The sequence below is a fragment of the Notolepis coatsorum genome (assembly GCF_963971535.1).
Source record: "Notolepis coatsorum genome assembly, chromosome: 2".
Lineage (NCBI taxonomy): Eukaryota > Metazoa > Chordata > Actinopteri > Aulopiformes > Paralepididae > Notolepis > Notolepis coatsorum.
In genome coordinates, this window is record NC_140166.1 from 169,584,018 (window position 1) to 169,605,811 (window position 21,794).

The following is a 21,794-nucleotide window of genomic DNA, read 5'->3' on the forward strand; positions in this document are numbered from 1 at the left end:
TACTAGCTCTTGAATGATAAGATTGACTTAGTATCCAAAAACAGGTCAATTTCATCCATTTTCCTTTTTTGGTAGATGAAATCCAGTTTGAGTACTACAATTTATTATTATGTGGGTCTAATTTACGATATTTGGATAGATCTCTTCTTCCAAGTCGCAATCCTACCAGTACCCTCACACAGACATCGTTTCAATGACACCAACATGCTTGCAAAGGAGACCAGACACCGCAGATAAGTGTATCACAACCATTAGTGGGTTCTTTCTTCAGACCCATTAGGTCCTGCTATGACTTCAAACACCAATTTGTTCTGCAAATAGCCCATTCAATTTGTGCCCACCAAAAGAGACACACCTCTCTTACTCTCTGCAGTAATTGAATCTTCAAAGGGACTTCCTCGCTTTCTGTCGGGCATTAGGCTGATGAATTGTAAAATGTTCAGTTGAACAGAAGAAAGGGGGGGGTACATGTTTATCCATTTTCAGTTAGACGCTCGTCGTCAGCTCTGATAATTGCCATGCTGTGTAAATTCAATGGCAGCCCTGCTGCATTTTGAATATTAATAAAGACGGTATAGTTACATACTGATATACCCGGCGTCCGGGCGTGAAAGACAAAACGCTTGGACACTTAGTTAATGAGATCTCGTTTAGTGATTATTATTCTGCTTTGAGCGAAAGGAAAAAAAGAGAAAATAAATGACGACATTTCTGGAATATTTCATTGATTGAAAACAAAGGAATGACCACATGGTAAGGACACTTACTGTACATGACTTTAGGGATATAAAATTATCATTCTTAGTGCACACAATGAAAACAATATATATATATATACAGTATACACAAAACCCCACGTTAAAGCACGTTGTAATAGTCAGTATTGGCTTCCCGCGCGTTCGAGTCGCAATGAGCAGTAAACGGCGGACACCATGAAAAAGCGAGGAAGCTTTTAAATATCTTAATTATTTTCTTTTATTAATTAAATACACCATAGTGGAGCAAATGTCTCGGAAAAATATCACAAATAAATTTCTCTTTCATTCGGCATTTATAGGGTTTGGTGAAAATCTCTACATTACTGACTAGGAGCGTCTTTCTTTAGTTTGCCATGGGTTCAGGTTCAAGGAGGGAGGGGGGGGTTCGGGGGTCAAGGGTCGGGCCGTGTGTAGAATGTACTGTAGCCACGCCTGAACAACAACATTTACATGCACACTGTACATACATGGTAGTTTTACAAATACACCAAGAGTGTTCATGATTTGTTTTTCCACAAAAAAAAGCAACAGATTTCTTTTCTTCTTTTTTTTTCTTTTCTCTAAAACCCCAACGATTTTTCGATATATACCACCGAAAAAAAAGCAACACATTCCCCTTTACAACACTTAAAATAGAGGAAGAGGAAACACTATGCTGTTAGGAAATGAGGATAGAAAAAATAAAATAAAAAAGAAAGTAAAAATAAAAAGGTCTCGGTTTTCCCCCCACGCTCGGAAACGTCTTTAAAACAAACGTACGAATGCAGATTTGGAAAAAACCCTGCACTCGGTGATTCAATCGTCTTTTTTCCCCCTCTGGTCCCCCCTCCCCCCCGCGTTGTCCAGAACAAGCGTCTCGCGTGGCGTTTAATTTTTTTCTTTCTTTTTGTCTTCCTGAAAGAGTTCCCTTGGGTTTCTGGTCAGTCCTCCCAGGGTTCATGGAGTTCCTTTTTAGTATCCCCCAGTTCAGGTACAATGTAGGTGCAAGTATCCTCCCCCCGCGCGGGGAAAGCCAAGGAACGAAGGCTTGAGCGTTGGATATGGGCAGCGAGAAATAATATCAGGACATCAGGCAGATGGCAGGAGGTTTCCTGGGAGCTCAGGTCGAAGGGGCTGGGAGCAGAGCTAAAAAGGGGGGGGGGGTGTTGAGGAGGGAGGCGCTGATCCACGTCATCTTGGGTGACAATGAGTAAGGGCAAAAAAATGAAGGCACGCAATCCTGCTTCCTGCACACGTCCGCCTAACACACCTAAATGGTGGACAATGAGAGTACAATAAGGATTGGTGTGCACATCCAAGAAACACTTATATACATCTACCTGAAGACGTGAAGGTACTGTATAGCACATCCAAGAAACACTTATATAGATCTACCTGAAGACATGAAGGTACTGTATAGCAGCCCGATCTCACTTCAAATATGCAAGTATAAGTACTTATTGACCGCAGGAAAAAGGTACATATTGTAGGTTGGGTTATAGCCATAACATAGTATACGTAATATATCAACGTATTTGCGAAAATGTACAATATGTACGTATTAAAAATAAGTACATATAAAAATATCTTGAACTTTTAACGTTTTCAAACCCACGCTCGCATTGGAGGCAAGTGTCTTTACCTCAAGACTACCGAGACACACTTTTCTGATAGCCTCACCCAAACCCTAACCTTAACCACACTGTTACCTTAAACTAACACTAACCACAACCTTAGTCTTAACCCTAATTTTCTATCTTAACCATAAGCGCTAAACGTTGTGATAGTATCGCTGTGCTTAGTCTAGTGGTGAGAGCACTCGCCCGGGACCACATTCATTGTTAGCTCGACTCCCGGTCGCACCATTTCGTGGATACTAAATGTAAATATATTACTTATATAATAAGTAAAATATTACTTATGGCTATAACATAACATACAAATTATGTACCTTTTGTCCTGTGGTGGATTAATTCATTTAGGTTTTGTGAAGAGACCGTGTTGTGTATAGAGACACGTGTTCCAGTGAACCTCATTAGTGCAACGTTTCAACCCAAAGTGGGTCAATATAGTCTGACAAAGACCGACTTGGGGTTGGAAACGTCACGCACTGATGATGTTGACCGAGAGCGCGATGATCCGGTGTGCGGATGTACCTTCCTCTCTTCAGGAATCACAAGAGGAAAACATCATCAACAAGGTGGGAATTTTGAACAAATAAGCAGAGAAGACAATCCATCATAATTCAAAAGCACGAGTTCCACAAAAGAAACAATCCCTGAATGACTACTACTGCGTGGTAATGATGAAGATTTCCATCAACTCTCATCTGCCAGCCACGGCGAAGCCCTCGCTTAATTTATTGATCAGTGAGGCTTTGGGAACCATCTGCTGCCCCATTTCCTTTGCATTAACTTCACATTCGTGTCGTTTCTTCCTTGTTCCCTCTCTTTTTTCGTCATAATAATTCTAACAAGGCTCTAGATTCTAGAATAAACGGAGGGAGGCGTTCCGTTCCTCTGAACCGGAGAAATGCAGGGGAACAAAGACAATCAGCAGTCTGAATTGAACTGTTTTGCCTCCACAGCACAGACCAACTTTTTCATCTTTTTTTATTATTATTTCTTTTTAAAGATTCTAAGGGGCAATTTACTTTCCCCTTCATCCCTCAAATCACTAGGAGGGCTTCAGTCTATTAGTAATTGCAAACTCCTACTTGGGGGCTAATTAAAGTGACTGGCGCTGGGAGGCTCTCGCTCCCCTGGGTCAGAGCAGCGCCGTGTGAGAAAGGTAATTTGTCTGTCCTGAACAAAGAGATTAGGGAGAGGCCGGGAAGCCCTACTTAATAAATGAGCATCAAATGTCCTGTGCTGTGAACACAGACAAACACAAATTGTGTCACTGTGAAATCGCACATATAATCAAAGCCGTGGTCAATAGATGAGCCGTTTGTGTCAGTGAGAGCCGAGACTGCTCCGTTGTCTTTTTTCATGCCGTTTTTTTCCCCTTTTCCACAGGGTTCCAACAGACATTGCCAAATGAAATGGAAGGACTTTCAAGTACTTTTCCAAACACTATTTTTCATTTTAAAAAGGGCATTTAAAAAAGGATACAATTGACTTTTAAATGCCGTTCTTTATTGAAAGAAAATCGGATCCAATATGTATGGCTTAAAAACCTATTTCCAACAATTAGTTACACTTTAGATTAAAAGATTATATTTCTTGATTCAGAACTATTTTATCATGGATGAACAAAACTTTCAATGTGAATGGTTGATTTTAATTGCAAGGGCTTTTTAAGCACCTTGTTAAAAGAATTGGCTGTTTAAGGAATTACAGGGCTTGACTTATTTATTATTCTTTTTTTCAAGCACTTTAAGCACTTCAATGACCTGTTTCCAACCAGATTATGTTTCTATGTTACGTGTTGTACTGTCAGTTACACATTTGGGAACCTTTTTTCACCATAAAGCGGCTTCACGAGCGCCGCCATGGCAGGTGTACAATCTACCAAACAAGCTTAGAATTTTCAAAAGCCAACGTTCTAATGATGATGTCACACAATGGCCGCTGGACCTGGTCATTGAAAGCAATGAGAGTATTAGAATTCTAAGATAGAATTCAGTGCATCCAAATAGATATGTTTGGAATGTCAACTAAAAAAGGAATATAATCCTTTATCTAATAAAAGTGCTTCGTCAGCAAGGTAATTCTAACAATTTCCCCAAACGGGGGATAACAAGAACTCACTGAAAGAGTTTTTATAAATGTTTTACTCGAGGGAGGTGTCTCTGTGTGTGTTTATTTAATAATTCTCTCTCCGCTATAATTAAAGCACCAGGGCCAGTATTCAGATTGCATTTTAGCATCAATAATTCAGCAGTTTTCACTACAATTGATGTTAGCGCATAAATAAACAATGAGGTCTCATATTTACTGCACCAGCCACGGTACCCAGAGACACGGTGGGGTTCGGGAGTAAAGGCTTAAACAGACATTTAAAATTAAGCTAGATAATGCAACGGCTTTCAATTTGAATGTGAGGTGCTCTTAGCGCTGATTTGTAAAAGTGACAAGCCCTTAAAAGGCCTGTGATGTGGAGAGAGGGGGGGGGCTTAATGGAGTTCTACCTCTCTCTGCTATACTCACATAACCACTCAAGGTGAAATGCACGCGCTCCCAACAATATCATTCTCAGAAAACACCTTCTATATCCCTCTCTCTATACCGTGTGCAGACAGCAATAAAGATCTGTGTTGTGTGTGAGCTGAGAATCATTACATCACCTGCTGTCAGAATGTAGCACCCCCCCCCCCTGAAGAAGGAAGTTATTCCTTACCGACTATATATGACCGGCCCTACTGCTTTCAGCGAGAGGCATCAAGATGGAATCAGGGCAGTCGTGATGACGACACGTTCCATGATGCTCTCTGGCTATAGCTCTCTGGCTGTATAGCTTTGGCATTGCCAACATTCACACGGCGGCCATTTTTATCTCATGTCATGCTCAGGTTGAGAATCCCCAATGGAAATCCCTAACCTGAGCATGACATGATAGCAAACTGATCAGGGATTCCCAACCTGAGCATGACATAAGAGCAAAATGGCCCCTGTGTAAATATGGCCAATGGCTAGAAGGCATATCCGCGTTGTCGTTTCAAACTGGTATTGCTCAAATTCTTTTCTCTTCTCTATTTTAGGTCAGGGTGGGGCATGGTGTCTCCAGTGAGATGAAGGTTAGGGTTGAGGTAAGGGTTAAGTTTGTAAACAACATTTTAGTATGAAGATTATGACGTTCCATGACCATGTAGCCTGGTGTCTGTGATGAAGCTAAGCTGCTGTATAGGCCAGATTCACACAGCATCCATTTTGCTCTTATGTCATGCTCAGGTTGGGATTCCTTGCCACCCCACCTTAAGATACGCTGTGTGAATAATACCGTCAATGCAGAATATTTTGGGGCTCCCGAGTATGGCGGTCCTCGACTAAAGACATTCTTAATCGTGAAATAGTCCTGGGATTTGTTGACTAAGCGATTTGTTGGGTTTTATCTACAAATTTGAAATTTGAGTTTTCCCCACATGCAATCCTGCAGAAGGACCTCTGTACCTCTGGACCTACTGTAGTGCTCACCAGTACTTACTAGAGCCAATAATCTTTCAGGAAATAGCTTCAGCATGGTAAAAAGCACAAGAATGGACTAACCGACTTACAGGGTTCCCACAGACATTGCAAAATGAAATTCAAGGATTTTCAAGTACTTTTCTAAGCACCATTTTTCTTTTTAAAAAGGGTATCTAAAAGGATACAATTCACTTTTAAATGCAGTTTATTTTATTGAAAAAAAATCTGATCCAATATTTATGGCTTAAAACCTATTTCCAACAATTAGTTACACTTTAGATTTTAAAAGAAATGTCTTGATTGAGAACTATTTTATCATGGATGAACAAAACTGTCAATGCGAATGGTCGATTTGAATTTAAAGGACTTTTTAAGCACCTTGTTAAAAAAATGGGCTGTTTTAAAAGGAATTCCAGGCCTCGACTTTTTTTTTGTAAAAAAAAAAATCAAGCATTTTAAGCACTTCAAGGACCTTGTGCGAACCCTGTTACTAAGTCTTGGTGGAATAAGACCAAAGCGATGTATTGACTGATGGACTGAGGGGGACAGGCCTGGAGCCACTGGTCCCATTCATGTTAATGAAGTGCCCAAATGCACTTTCAGAAAACGTGTTAATAGCAGCACAAATCTCGATTATGAGCCATACATGAGTCTAGAATATGACTGACTGTAGGAAACAAAGACACTGACATATTCAAGATTCCGTTGAGTGTTTATGTGGTAATAATGACACAGTATGTGTACAAACACAACGAGTAGAAACATTGTGTCGTGTTGCGTCCTCCTCATACAGCCGATCAGTGGCTGCTCCAATGAGAATGATGGAAAAATCTATCGATCCGTCTAAAATTTCAATTAATCTTTGTTCGATAAGATTTCATATCTATCGCGCACCCTGCAGTAAAGATGAATCAATGTCATCAATATAATCTCAGAATGAAAAATATTGGGGGGTAGAATTGACAGACAACAAGCTTTGAGTACTGACCATAGTCTTACTTTATGAAGTTATCATCCCACCTTTTTCTAAATACTTGGGACCAAAAAAGGAAGAAAATCTAGCGACTCAATTTACACTTTCGAGCACGAGTTCTCAGTCCCATCGCCTCACTGAAAGACACGGAGGAGAGGTGTTCCAGATTGATGAGCGGCGCGGGGGACTCTTACCTTCTGGTCGGGCAGCAGTGGGTTTGTCTGCAGCGAACTCAAATGGCCGTTGATGAGTGCTGTGGGTCTGTCGTGTTCACAGAACAGGCTGCCATTGATGTAGTGGAACCGGTCCCCGGGGACCAGACGGTTCCGGCAGGTGGAGCACGTGAAACACTGTAGTGTGGGGGGTGGGGGCGGGGGGGGGGGGGTGGAGGAGGAGAGAGAGAGAGAACCTATCACACACAGTCCCTTGGACCACAAGGCAGCGCACAATCCAATTATGTAATGATACCTAAGAGCCAACATACACAAGCATTTACATTTCTATGTATGCATGTGTGTTTGTACAGTATATACTGTATGTATGTAAGTAGCATGTATGTGTGACACATTGTGTGTGTGTGTGTTTTGAGTGAGAGATGGGGGGGCTGATTTAGAACTGAAAACACAGGCACAACCAATAAAATACCATCGTTTATCATAAGGCCCATTTTTCATTGAAATAACAGACGGGGAAACGTGGATAAGATCTCTTGGTGACTTGTTCACAATTTCTAAGTCGCTTTGGATAAAAGAGTCCGCTAAATGACTAAATGTAGATATTACGTTTTGACATTTCTAGGCTTTTTAGGCGGACGCCGCAACATACAATAAGTACTAAAGTAGTTAGTTTGAATTCCACAGCGTCATAGACATGTAGCAAGTAGCCAAAAAGAGCAGTTGAAAGCAGAACTGCGGTTCAGTATCTAGTCCCGTTCTGACAAACATTTGTAATAGTGTTTCCTGGAACATCAGAGGGTTTACCTTCAGATGGTACACGTTGCCCTGCGCTCTCATCACCAACTCGCTGGCTGGAATGGACTGACCACAAGCGCTGCAAGCCCCGCTGTTCCCGAATAATCTATGAGAGGGGGGGGGGGGGGAAGAAAAGCAACAAGCATTATGGAACAATTTGTATAGATCTGCACGGGGTAAACAAGTCAAGTGCACTCAGTCGGTGCACGCTGTTAAGTCGCGCCGTTATTTTCGTGCAAAGCGCCGATTTTCAAAGTTCAAAGTTCATCCCCGACCGCGACGGAAACGCGAGGAGATGCGCGGGAACAAAGAAGGGAGAGAGAGAGAGACGCAACTCGACACGCAGAGAGGAAAACACAAAATCATAGCAATAGCGGGAAACGCAAAATGAAACATCCAGTGCCCCCCCCCCCCCTGTTCTCCACAAGCATCCAGCCCCCTGAAAACTGCATATTACCTTCCGTGCACATTTTTTTAAACCTAATAATAACCTGGAACATAAGCAATCAGGGCCTAAGAGGATTTGATTGTACATCTAGGCGGAGACATAGTGCTTTTGCCATTAGGACTCCTGTGAACGCTCTGTCACTGCCGCGTTTCCATTAGAAACCCGTTGCTAGTCGGGTTGATATATAATGTGCATGGGTTAACCTTTTCAATCATGGTGTCAACACTTTAGATTTGCTTCTGCTCATCTCTTTTCGTCCCTACCCTTCTCTCTCTCTCTCTCTCTCTCTCTCTCTCTCTCTCCCTCCCACTCTCTCTCTCTGCCTCTTGATAATGAAATGCTTGCTCCAGCTTCCCTTCTATCTTCCTTCTGAGTCCACAATTTAGATTACTTCATCTCGGTGAGCAGCAAACTGAATGAAATTTCGATTCGAGCAGAAAGTAATTTACTGGGATCTGGACCCATTTGTCATCATATCTCACAGGGTGTTTGCTCTATCACTGCACTTTTCCTAAGCAATCAAATAAGACCACGGCATCTGACATGCTCGGGAGAGATGGGGGGGGGGGCTGTTTGGGGGTGGGGGAGAGAAAGGGATAGGGGGAGTGGTTAACGGTGATGCGTGTGAATCAGATAAAGATGTTTTGGGTAAAAAAGAAAAAGTAACAACAACAACAACAAAAAGAGAGGAAAAACATTTATAAATAGAAGAAACCAGAGTTTTTATTTGAAAGGAATACGCTTTTGAAAGCCTTTCGGAAAAACAAAAGTCGCTGGGTATGAGGTGAACTACAGCGTGGAAGAACAACTATACGAATAAGATACCACCAAGTCTTGGAGAGGGGAAGTGGGAAGAAACGTTTCTCCCCCCCGCTGAGCGGACGTAACACTCGCAAGTTGTTAACTATATTGACGGCGCGGCGGGAGAGTTTCTTTGTTAAGGCCAGGGATGCTTAAAAACGCCTTTCAATGGGAGAAGTCCAGGAAGGAGGCAAATTTAGCCTTGGCATCGATTGGGAGGGCTCAATCAAAACTCAATTTCAGAAACTAATTAGCTGGAGACTGTGTTGTCACAACATTGCCAATTCGGGGGGCGCCTTAGCCGGGACAAACATGATAGTGGAAATGACACACACAAAAGCCTATTGTCTTGAGAGAAAAGAAAGAAAATAAAACAACGACAGCGCTTGAGCTCTTCTCGTACGAAAACACGTGCCGCATTTATACATCAAAGTCACCCGCGCATAATGAAGGTCAACGTATTCTTGTGTCTACCGAAAAAGAAAAAAATATTTGAAAACCTTGTTCGTATTCAAAGCAGGTATTTTTTTTAAGATGGACATATTGTAGGGATGCACGCAATGAAATTCATACAACTCCTAATTTCCCCAGTGTGTCAATGTGTTTGAGAGCTGTTAAAACAATAGACAGGAGTACTACAGGGGAGGATTTCACCACAGGCCCCCTTCCGCAGACGCGTGCCACGCATACCAGGTTAATTATTTGACCAGGGGATAGCCGCTGATAGTGTGTGATTTAAAGGGGCTGGAGGCTTTAGGTGCTCAATTAAGTTGCTATCAGTTTGCACTTGGACTCTAATGGTCTCCCTTTTCCATTGAAGCTGCGTATATTGGGGTTGGGGAAAAAACTGCGGGTCAGTATAATTGAGGCCAGGGGACTCTTTAATTGCAACGCCCACAACAGGTTTCACTAACCCCCCCCCCTCCCCACCCCCCCTCCCCAACCCCCCAAATCAGTGGCTCCTGTGTCGTCTCCCCGCGCATCTGCTTCTGAGATAGTTTGCAGACATCAAGGATGTCTTTTGTCAAGTAATGCAGTGAGAGTCGTGTTGATTTATTGTTATTTCCCTGTCTCAAAAAGAAAATGTGAGGGACCTGACTTTGAAAAACCTACAACGTCTTTCATTAAATAAAAAAAAATATAAAAAATCCTGAGCTGTCTGCCGTCTATAGGCAACGACGACTATTGGATTTCATTTCAGCAGTGACTGTTGGGTGAAATATAGCATGGCTTGCTGTTAGACTGTCTGGTAAATGCAGAGCTCATTCACCCAGGCCTTTGAGCATTGGGGCAAAATTACCCCACAACAATGATTTCTGCAACACAGTCCATTAAAAATGTCTCTCTACATCAGCAGCCAAAGCACCTTAAAAGCACTAGGCCATATTGATACTGAAGCGGGGCTTTGCATAATGGCAAGAGCTGCATTAGAGGATGGGAGGAGGGGGTGGGGTGGAGTGTGTGTGTGTGTGGGGGGGGATTGTGAGGATGACGGAGAGAGGGAGTGTGTGTGTGTATGTGTGCTGGGTGGGGGTGGATGGGGGGAGGGATCAGCCAAATTACACTTGGTTAATTCAGAGTAACAGATCTGGCCCCAAGTGAATTGAAGGCCTTGAATTAATTCTGTTATGACAAATCAAGATAAACGTTTCCCCTAAATTGCATGCGATTTAATTAATTTCTGAGATCCCGTTTTTTTTTTTTCTTCTTTCCCCGGCCTAATAGTTCACATTCTCCCGTGCTGTCATAGTGCTTGAGTGGGCATACTTCAAAGTGATATTAAATAACCAACTATTAGATTCACCTCACACGTTCTATTGGAAAAGTGCCATTTAATTACCTAGGCTTATTCAATTAAAGGGACAGCATTCTCCCCAAATCCAGCAGCCACGTGTAAATTAATTATCCCTCCACTAGCAGCCCACACAAATAATACCACCTCCAGCTTAAAAAAAACAACATGATCCCAAATAGTAAACATAGGGAGGGAACCAGCTACGAGGGGGTTGTGGCTGGCGGCAGCTACTGTCGGCTGCGTTGCACGAACACGCGGAGACGCCCGCTTGTCCGGTGATGTCTGTGTGGCACCACCGTCTGCGCGTCCCTACTTGATTGATGGGAGGGATGGGTCTCATCCGATCAGGCCAGGCGTGCATCATGACAGGCATAATGCGATGTGTTTACCCTCAAGCATTCTGATCAACTAGTTGAGAATTGTCACGTGGTTTCTATTAATTAAAGTTAGCAAATGTACCTCTGCATGCTACATAAGGGGCAGTTTAGTAATCCATTACAAAAAATGAGTCTGTCCCTTTAAGAAGAAAAAAAAACTAGGCAACTGGCCTTCACAATAATCCCCCTTCTCCCTCTTCCTCTCTCTCTCTATCCCCCTCTATCTCTGTATTTCTCTCTTGCTCTCTCTCTCTCTCAAAAGCCAATTTGGTTAATTAAATGTTTTGTTTGCAATGTGGCTCTCATTCATTTCGGACGCGTCATTGAGAGAGGATACAAGCCAGAGACCAGATCTCATTAGATAAAACCCATCAGGACTAAAGGAAAATGGAAGGGGACTATAATTAAAGCATTTAATTGTGTAGACTCACTGTCAGATCTCCTGCACACACACACACACCCCACCACCCCTTCCTTCCTACCCTTATCTCTACGCAGATCTCAGGGTTCTGCGAGAAGTTGTTTTAGCTCTTTCCTTCCACCAAGCATACTCTGGTTACAAGTGGGGAGGTGCATCCACGCCCCCCCCCCCCTTTAATTAGCTTATAGTCCCATTATGAATGGAGTACTGTACCTCATTGACTTCCTCATCATTTTGATGAGGAGGTGGGTGGAAAGGCACTCTTTAGATTTTGATGCAACTCTGCAGATTTGATATAGCTGTGTTGCATGTTCACCAACAGTAAGTTGATTGTGGTACAATTGTGCGTTAGTGTGTCTGTGTGTGTGGGGGGGGTGGTACCACCTCCTACACCAAAGAGTATACATGCTAGCAAAACTGCAATGGAGCTCACGCCCATATGTACAATCAAAATAGGCGTAATATATATATATATATTTTTTTTAAAGCTCTGCGATGGCGACGTTTAACACATTCCCTGCCACGCTTCTATCCATCAATGTATGATCACTGCCACCAGTCTAAGCCTATGGAGATGTTCACCTTCTTTGCAGGGCTATAACTTTTTTTAATTGTATTGCTAAATTGACATTACTATGGCCCATTCAACATCGATTATCTATCGTTCAGGATGTAGGAACGTTATACTTTTTCATTCATAGATTCATACGAAAATACCGTCTAGAATATAAATATGTTTTTATCGTTTTCTGCAGTAATTCCTAGAACGTGAGTTATAGGCATAAACGCATATATAGATTATCAACTGCCGTTTGTTGCCGATACACATTATATTAAACATTTCAACTGTACATGATCCTAAACATTATGACTGATCATGCGCGGATGAACGGGGGGGGTCGTTTATAATTCCGTGATCGTCAGTAAATGCTTTATGTAGTATGGGTGATATATTGATCAGAGCAGTTTGCATTATCAATAATAAACACTCACGCTGAAAATGACGTCAGCGTCCTCTTACCGTTCGCCGATGAGACTGGAGGAAAAAGATCCCACTTATTTGACGGTGATCTACACGATCCATTTCCGGTTTGTATAATAAACGCCCAAATCATATCGATTATTGAGTTATGGCAGCGATCCATATATACACAACGTGTGTCTAGAGTCCCGCAACAATACGTGAGTGCCGGACGCATTTGCCCGGTGCACCGAGATCACCAGAGATCCATTTCCGGTTGTAACTCGCCGATCATCAACCAGGCGGCAGTATTGAAGCGTTGCAGAGTTGTGCAGGCTCCCACTGCATCAGACCAGGCTCCGTGAGGGCATTCTGAATACCATGGCGAAAAAATTAAATATGATCTCAATAACGTTGTACGCCGTGGAATGGCAGAATTAGCATGACCTTGAAACACGTTGTACGACGTTTATGGCGCAGGATGTGTTAAGAGAAAAATGTCCTTGAGGGTTTCATCGTTCCTTTAGAAAATCTAAACATGATTGAAATGAATGGGTGTGTTTGGAGCCTTAGGAACTGCAATGTATATATATATATATATATATATATATATATATAAATAAACAGAAAGAAACTTCTTCTTGATTCAGTTCTTTTAACTTTTCCTTCCCAGGGTCAAACTGTTGGAACGATGGAACTTCAAATCCCACTACTCTACGATAGCAGAGCGAGAGTGTCGTCACCGAGCTCACGGTTAAGTGTTGGACACACTTACATCAATATTTTAAAAGGCCCTCTTTCCTAATTAAATGGTCCCTCTGTCGATATACAAACTTATAAAACAGCAACGAGAAAACCCTGTGCACAGGTCAAGCATGTCGCACAGCAAACAAAATGAAATCCTACAAGTACAAGGACCGTTCAGGTGTTTCGGCAGAGAGAGACTCTCTTTTGCTTTTGTGCCTTGTGTCAACATGTCGGCGTGGTTGACCTCTTTAGGAGACGTCCAGGAGGACTTCATAAAGGGTATTTTAATGTTGCTTGATGATGGTAAATCAGGCCTCATTAATTAGTGAACCCAGCGGGTCATTTTACAGCTGGGGAAAAACTTTTGTAATTCTAACTTTTTGTTGTCGTTTTCTTTCTCTCTCCTACTAGACATGATCAAATATATTTGGCTTAAATACCAAATCTTCAAACAATATTTGGTTTCTAACAAATGCATTTGTTTCCGTCCCACGTGAGAATCCACACGAGACAGAAATATATTAGTGTTGTAACTTCCACCACTACACAGCATCAAAAGAACATAGACTATCAGTAGGCTCCCAATGAAAAATACAAGTCTAAAATACACATACAGTACATCACATGGTCGTTATCTCACCTGATATAGTCATTTCTACAGAGGATCATGCCGCTTTTCGTGTAGCACGACGTGCCTATCTCGCCCAGCTGGGCTTGGCAGCATGAACACTTGAGGCAACGGCTGTGCCAATAGCTGTCCATGGTGTAGAGGAGGAAGCGGTCTGCGATTTTGCCCCCGCATCCTGCACACCGCTTCCAGGAAAGAGAACCAGCCCCGACCGGCGGCGGCTGCGTGCTACCTCCCGGATTCACCATTGTCCCTGAAACATAAGAGAACACACAACGAGGTGTGCCGTCAGCTCGTCTGTCGCTCGTGATGAGGGTATAGCTACCATGGAGTTTCATGCCGGTTCTTCTTCCGGACCATAAAGAATTGTTTTGTAAACAACATGTCACGACCCCCAAAAAGATAGGTCATGATAAGTCTGGTGGTGGTGGGTCCCAACATGATATCGATTGTGTAAAACTCACACCTCTCCCATCACACATCCGTTATCAAAATTCAAATGTAACAGCTACGCCTTGTGTCATTATGATCCATAGCTCCTTGCTGGATTGCTGTTTTTGAATCACTGCAGACTACAGTACATGTTGTGTCTCATTAGGGGAACAGTTCCAAACCCTATGCATTCTCTAAGAGAGCTACAAGTCATTTACTGGACTAATCTGCCCTTGATCCGTCTCATCCCCATGCTGTTGCTATGTTGGACCTCTATGACAAGACCAGAGACATGAGGACCAATTAAGCAGCCTGGGCTTTTGTTTAGCCATGTTAAAATTATATGTAAATAGCACAATAGTATTCTTCACTCCAATCCACTTTGTATAATAAGGGAGTGTGTTTTATTAATACGTGTAACCACAAAGGAATGAGGGTTAGACACATAGTCTATAAACAAAGGGATTCTTCTGTCAAAAAGTTGGACAGCCAGTTCAGTGTTTATCAACACCATTAGGTCGGCCTGTGACATCCCTACAAAAAAACTGAACTAATAAACACATGAATATGATCCGTTTTTAAACCAGAAACAAATACTCTGCATTTTCATCCATCCATCTCACAATGATGGCTTTATTATTATTATGAGACAACAGCAAGCTAGGATTCCCCAGTATGGGCCAGTGTTGGCTCTACTCCTGCCATAGGGTGTTATAATATATTAATGCAATGCAGGTATTTCAACCAACAAACCTAATGTAGGCTATTTTCAATCTAATCCGCCACAACATCGCCCGGCAGTCTTCATGTCTGGCTAAGCCAAATCTTTGTTGAAAGGTAGCTCGCTAATTAGAGAGGAGGGGGATGCATTCAGTAACCCCATTAGCAGAGGCTCTTAGGGACACGCTATAGCGTACCTTAGTCCTGATTAAATCTAAAAGAAGATGAATCAAAAACCCGACCTGAAAGTGACTCCCTGGATAAATAGGACGGAGGACCATCGTCAAGTTTCATTCAGAGAGAAAGGAGTTCTGGCAGAGAGGGAGGGGGAGGCTTTTAACTTAAATGGGCTCAAACTCAAGTAATTACACGGACAGGCAATTTAGAAGGCACCGAGATCTGGAGTCAGTGAAATACGAAACATATATATAGCAGGCGGCCAAAAGCTAAATTATCCTGTCCGTTACGTTATAGCTGCACTGCCTTTTTAATGGAAAATAAAAGTAGCTACTACCAATATAAGCTACTGTAGAATCACATTAATCTCGTCATGAAAGGGGGGGGGGTGGTGACGGGAAGGCTTTTATCACCGCGCTTTCCTAAAGACAAACACTTGCTTTTAGTGGATCGAGAGACAGCTGTACGCAGTGCATGCAAATATCAATCATTCGACTATAGGACTCGGAGTCATCATCGTGCAACATCTCTAGATAAAAAAAAAATTGAATACCCACCTCGGTTGTCCCTTTTAAGTGTAATGGTTGAATCGGACTGTAGAGTTAACTACGTGACTATGAATGGGGCAGCTGGGTTCAAAGGGGGAAAAAAGATAGTATGCAGAGGCTACAACAGTCCAACAAAAAAAACTATAGAAAAGCAAAAGCTGCCCGTGGTACAACAACAAAAACGTTCTTCCAAGTCCCCCGTTAATAAAAACAGCGAAACCCCCAGCAGGACTTCAGCTCGCCCGCCTCTCCTTCACTGCTGGCTGCTGGCAATAATAAACGAAGTACAGCAAATGGAGTTATCAGATAGTATTTCCAATGGAACCGTCCCGTTTCACTGTTGCTTTTGTGGGGAACAAGAGGCGTCCGACGCGATACGCGATGGCTACGGGTCTATGCATGCTGTAGTTTCTCCCCTGAACAAGAACCGAGGAGCGGGCCCCGTGAAGGCGGAAGATACGGGCTGCGACACTACACGGTGCGGCGGGTTGGAGAGTGTCTGTCCTCGGGTCGGTGTCGCCGCTGCTCCCGGTAAGTCGCTGGTTCTACATGTGTCGCTGACAGAGAGAGAAGCTCCAGTAAAACCCCTTTTAGGTGGATGACGCAGGTCTCCCCGCAGCCAATCACCGCGCGGTCCATTTAAGCGGAATAACAAATCCGACCAATCGGGAGAAGAAGGTGAAATTGACATGACACACCGATGAGGGGAGAACAGGGGATGGAAACACCGCGGAACCGACGGTCTGAACCGGGTTATTAAGGAACCGAGTCAAAACATGATACAGACTATTAAAAAAATGGCCACCTTGAAAAGGTTCCGGAGGAAAAATCTGTCAACTATGACATGTAAGCTTTTTAATGCCCCTTGTCTAACATTAGTAGGCATAAGGTTATCCTACACAACATTAAAAATATCTTATTTAACCCAATGGAGCATTACACCACATATACGGCATTGTATTCTTCACCGAACATATCTATTGGTTTTAATTAGTTGACACTTGATAAATTCACAATGTTCACAGTGGGTTACTGTTACTCCAACTTCAGCTAAATACTCGCTACGTGGTGGCGCCATCGTCTGTCATTGAAAATAACTGCAAGTAGGCCCGCGACACTGCAACTTCTGGGGCTGGTCTCCAACTTAGACTTTTCTTTCTACAAAGCAGAGCTGGTAGAATTAGATTCACTCCTCTATAAACCTCAAAAAACTGATTTATTTTATTTCGTTTTTTTTTTTTTATTATTATAATTATTTCTTTTTTTAGAATGGACTGATTCTTACAGGTTTGTGCACTCATAAAAATTAGCATACTATTGATTGTGCATAATCATCTTGTAAACACAGATTCCATCCATCCATTCCCCCACTAATTGCCATTGTGCAGGTTTGCAAAGCACCGTACCTGTGCTTCTATAGCTACAGTGTAACTACCAGCATCGTAATACAACTCAGTTAAAAAATGAGTTTAAAGATAGAATCTGTAATGTCATCAAACAGCGACCTCTAGGCAAAAGATGACAACATGGTGCACGTTGTTTAAAATTTTTGTTTTTGTCTGATGTGTGGATTGGATTTCATTGGGGATAGGGGAGGGGTTGTTACTGCTTGCTGGCCACTCCTCACGTTCTGCCAAGAGAGGTCTGGAGAAATTCACAGTATAAGTTACTAAACCCTAACCCACACGTCAAAAAATAAACAAAGCGCAATACCAAGCAGAGCTCTTTTGCCTAGAGGTCAGGTCACTGTTTGACAGCATTACAGATTATACCTTTAAAGGAACATGCCAACCAGGGGCGTAATTTGCGGGGGGGTCCCCGGAAAATGTCCCCCGCATGATTTCAGAATGCAGTATTTGTCCCCCCCATGTTTTTACCCCCAAACCGCTGCAACTGCGCGGCCTGGCGGCCAGCACTGTGACTCGCTAGTCGCTACTACACAGTGCCGGCACTGCAGATTTACCCTACTCTTGGAATTCATTGCCAGATGCTCAAAGTCATACATAGGGGCGCTGTCTCGATAATGCAGTGTTATTAAAGCAGCGTGTAGCCGACCGTCGGCGCCGACGCATGAACCAGTTGGAAGCGTCAACGCGGAACTAGAAATCCGTTGGTAAAGAAATAGCGGCCTGGAATCATTTTTGGGACGCTCTCAATTCTCATTCTAACGCAGGAGTCCTGGACCCCCGACAGGTAAGGTAAGCGATTTTAGATGTATCACTTTAAGTGTGCGGCTGTTGTCCGAATACTAGTGAATATTGAAAAATAAAGGCATGACATTTAGAGACGTCCCCGTCGTAGCGTTCTGGTGCGGGGATATGGGTCTCTCTGTGCGGGGGCGCAACAGCAACAGGTGGGGTAGGCTGGGCAGAGATGTATGCATCAAAACGATTACATTGTTTGTCTCGCATACATTCGATTTATAATGCGAGCACCTGCATTACAATCAAATGACTGATCTGTTATGTGTTATGGATCCGAGTCTCGAGAGGCACTTTATAATAGAAAAAAGACAGTGCAAACATGTATATGTCGCTTACAGTTTATTATGCCTATGCAGCTCGTTTATTTTGACAGAGTTAAAAAAATGTCACTATATCATTATATTAAATTAGCGGACGTGCAGCTGGACAAGCCCTGGCTCCACGATGACCACTTCTTACAAGAGGCGCCACCGCCTGGGAAAATGCGTATTGCACACCTGGTATTAGAAAAAAAAAATTGGAAGGGGGGCCGCCCCCCCCCTACCCCCCCCCCCCCTGCGACGTCAATGACCACGCCCCCTAATATGTCCCCCCCACCGCTAGGAACAAAGTTCCGCGCCTGATGCCAACATTATGGAAAATGCGATGACCATCTTCTCCAGGGTGAGTCAAGAAGATAGATACCAATTTCCTCTCTGTACTTTCAGTAGAAAGCTACAGTATCTGCTGCAAGCTAGCCTATTTGGCACAAATGAATGAAAACGGATAAGGACATAAGCCTAGCTGTTGGCCAAAAACACCTCTCCTAGAGTTTTAAGCTAGGCTAGTGGTCCATATCGGCTTCCATTAATTTGTGCTAAGCTAGCTACCATGCAGCCGGATAGCTTTCTACTGAACATACAGAGGAAATTGGTATCTATCTTCTTGTCTGACTCTGGAGAAGACTGTAAGCGCATTTCCCATGACATCGGCATGTTCCTTTAAGCGCCTTTTCAAAGAAATCGAGAATTGAAACCAAAAACTGAGAATTACCATTGAAGAAAAGTTGCTAGGGAGGAAAGTTATTTTACATTCACCAGGCAGAGTGGTTTTACATGACAAAACGGCTTCATTATGAGCTGCCCCGGGCTTCATTAGGAAGACATCAGACGTATAAAGATGGTCATATTCTAGACTTTAATTGTTTAATTATTCCTTCAGCTCCAAAGAGATTGCTCTGCATCAAGCCTGATTTCCCTTTGGCAAAAGCCTGCACTGCTCCACCTTGGTTTGAGCTACAGTCTCTCTTGACACCCTCATCAAGCCACTCAGTCGCTATAGAACCAAAAAAACACTGAACATGGCGAAGAATGTCCTTTCCCACCGAAGAATGATTAATTGATCTCAATGATTAAAACAGAGTGAAATTATTAAATGAATTTGAAAAGGGGGGCCCCACAGGAAAAGCTTTGTTTGTTCCAGGCCCGTTTTAATGAGCTTTTCATAACTGGGCAGGAGAAATTACTCTGTGTGTTCTTCTTCTGTACCCCTTTGCAACAATGATTATGGCTATTTGAAGTGGGAGTGTGGGAATGTGTGGGAATGTGTGTGTGTGTGTGTGTGTGTGTGTGCGTGTGTGTGTGTGTGCGTGTGTGTGCGTGTGTGTGTGTGTGTGTGTGTGTGTGTGTGTGTGTGTGTGTGTGTGTGTGTGTGTGTGTGTGTGTGTGTGTGTGTGTGTGTGTGTGTGTGGGGTCAGAAATTGATCTCCCCCGCTTTTTCCTCTGAGATATTTCAATCCTGAGTCAGTTTCTAAGCAGCCACATTATGAAGCGGGCCGCCTGATGAAAGCACAACAATAACGGTCCGACGCTCTTTCAATGTTTAAACAGGGATAAAGAAGGAGTCATATGTGGCTCTCTGTGTTGATTCTCCCCACAGGGCTCGTCTGCACTGCAGGGAGAGGGAAAGGGAGCGCACTTCGTAATGAAGTCGCTTCATCCTGTGGGGAAGCCAACGCATAAGAGTTTCCTAACAGGCCTGTTTCACCTCGATGCTTTTAACCTTCACAATTACAAAAATTTACTTCACTATAGTCCTAAACATGACGTTGTTGTGCCACAGAGATAATTACTTAGAATGTCTTTATTTTCCAAGTACATTTCATTTTTTTTGCACATACCATGCAGGAATTTGTCCTCTGCATTCTGTTTTTAGGAACATTTGTATATAGTATACTGTTTTCCATTATCAGTCATACTGAAGCTGTGATAAATCATACATTTCATTTAATTGTGCATCCCTAGCAATGGTGGAGCTCACTGGGCTTAAGAGATGAAATGATACATCATGTTTAAAGCCATATAATTTTAACTGTTTACTATTTAAAAAAAATTGTCTACCCATGATTAACAGTAATAGCATAATCTCAATATATCTCTCAACAGATTACTCATATTTAGGAATTATAACCACTCAAACCTGTGTTTGTTTGATACAACGTGTTTTTTCATCGAAAAAACGGATAAATGTAGTTTTTTACCATATTTCGCATATTTCTTTTTAATACATTACATTTAGAAATATCTCGACGAAATACCTCAGTATACGAATAAAAAAAAATATTAAAGATTCGATGACTAGTTCGGCCAGAAACGGCGTTGAGGCGAAACGTTACAACGTTTTTTTTCATCGAAAAAAACGGATAAATGTTGTTTTTTACCATATTTCTCATATTTCTTTTTGATACATTACATTTAGAAATATCTCGACGAAATACCTCTGAATACGAATCAAAAAAATATTAAAGATTCGATGACTAGTTCGGCCAGAAACGGCGCTGAGGCGAAACGTTACAACGTTTTTTCTCATAGAAAAAAACGGATGAATGTTGTTTTTTACCATATTTCTCATATTTCTTTTTGATACATTACATTTAGAAATATCTCGACGAAATACCTCTGAATACGAATCAAAAATAATATTAAAGATTCGATGACTAGTTCGGCCAGAAACGGCTTTGAGGCGAAACGTTACTAAGCGCTCAACTTACCCAAATCTGGTGCGGGCGGTTCCAAGTTGTTCTGCGGCAGAAATCTTGGACTCGCCTTGCTGTTGGGAAGAGAACCAGACCTGCTCCGTGCATGACACTTCCTCGTTGGCGCGCGCCGGCGATGGGGGGCTTGTATTTCGGCGTATGGCGCGCTGTCGACTGCGCGGTCCGGTTCGTCTCTGGTTCTGTCTCAGAAAATCCACTCGCCCCCCCCCCCCCCCCACCACCCCAAACGATGTCTCCGGCGTTTCAATCACTGAAGCCCAGGACAGCCTGGTACAGCGTATCTCACCTCCCTTGAATTGTGGCAAAGTTATCCGTAGAGCGATTACGCCACCATGTGTTTTACATCGGTAACAGCACATCCTGACCTAGACGGGGTCCTTAGTTCGTGGAATATGCAAAGGTTTGGTAGATATATCGAGAATTGAACGAATGAGAGCATATTTAAAAATGGTTAAAAATGCTGTTTTAACATGGGAGCGGACGGAGAGTAGAAAAAGGGACCAGGGGTAAACAAGGCAGTAAATACTGTAACTATTTTTCTAGAGTGTTTCATGTTATAAGCTTTTAAGACAATGAACATATATGTAAAATTAAGATATTTACCCAATTTCATGAAATAATAATAAACACAGACACCGCTGTGCTCACACACACACTCAAAATATTTCAAAAAAGTAGAAAAAGGGACCAGGGG

General features: G+C 42.7%; 1 protein-coding gene across 1 annotated transcript; it reads right to left on the reverse strand.

The window, feature by feature from the left end:
* Positions 1-698: 698 nt before the first annotated feature.
* On the reverse strand, positions 699-16,398 carry lmo4b (LIM domain only 4b). Its single transcript, XM_084336738.1, has 5 exons — positions 15,872-16,398; positions 13,998-14,238; positions 7,817-7,913; positions 7,031-7,186; positions 699-2,007 (listed from the first exon to the last, which is right to left on the reverse strand). The coding sequence occupies exons 2-5, from the start codon at positions 14,231-14,233 to the stop codon at positions 1,999-2,001; spliced, it is 498 nt and encodes a 165-aa protein (XP_084192864.1). The 5' UTR covers positions 14,234-14,238; positions 15,872-16,398; the 3' UTR covers positions 699-1,998.
* Between the last annotated feature and the right edge of the window lie 5,396 nt (positions 16,399-21,794).

Excerpts from the sequence above, each read along its gene's own strand:
- lmo4b (XM_084336738.1), bottom strand. The coding sequence starts at position 14,233 with ATGGTGAATCCGGGAGGTAGCACGCAGCCGCCGCCGGTCGGGGCTGGT. Across the intron at positions 7,914-13,997 it reads TGTAGAAATGACTATATCAG|ATTATTCGGGAACAGCGGGG; the intron begins GTGAGATAACGA and ends CCCCTCTCATAG. Across the intron at positions 7,187-7,816 it reads GCAACGTGTACCATCTGAAG|TGTTTCACGTGCTCCACCTG; the intron begins GTAAACCCTCTG and ends CCCACACTACAG.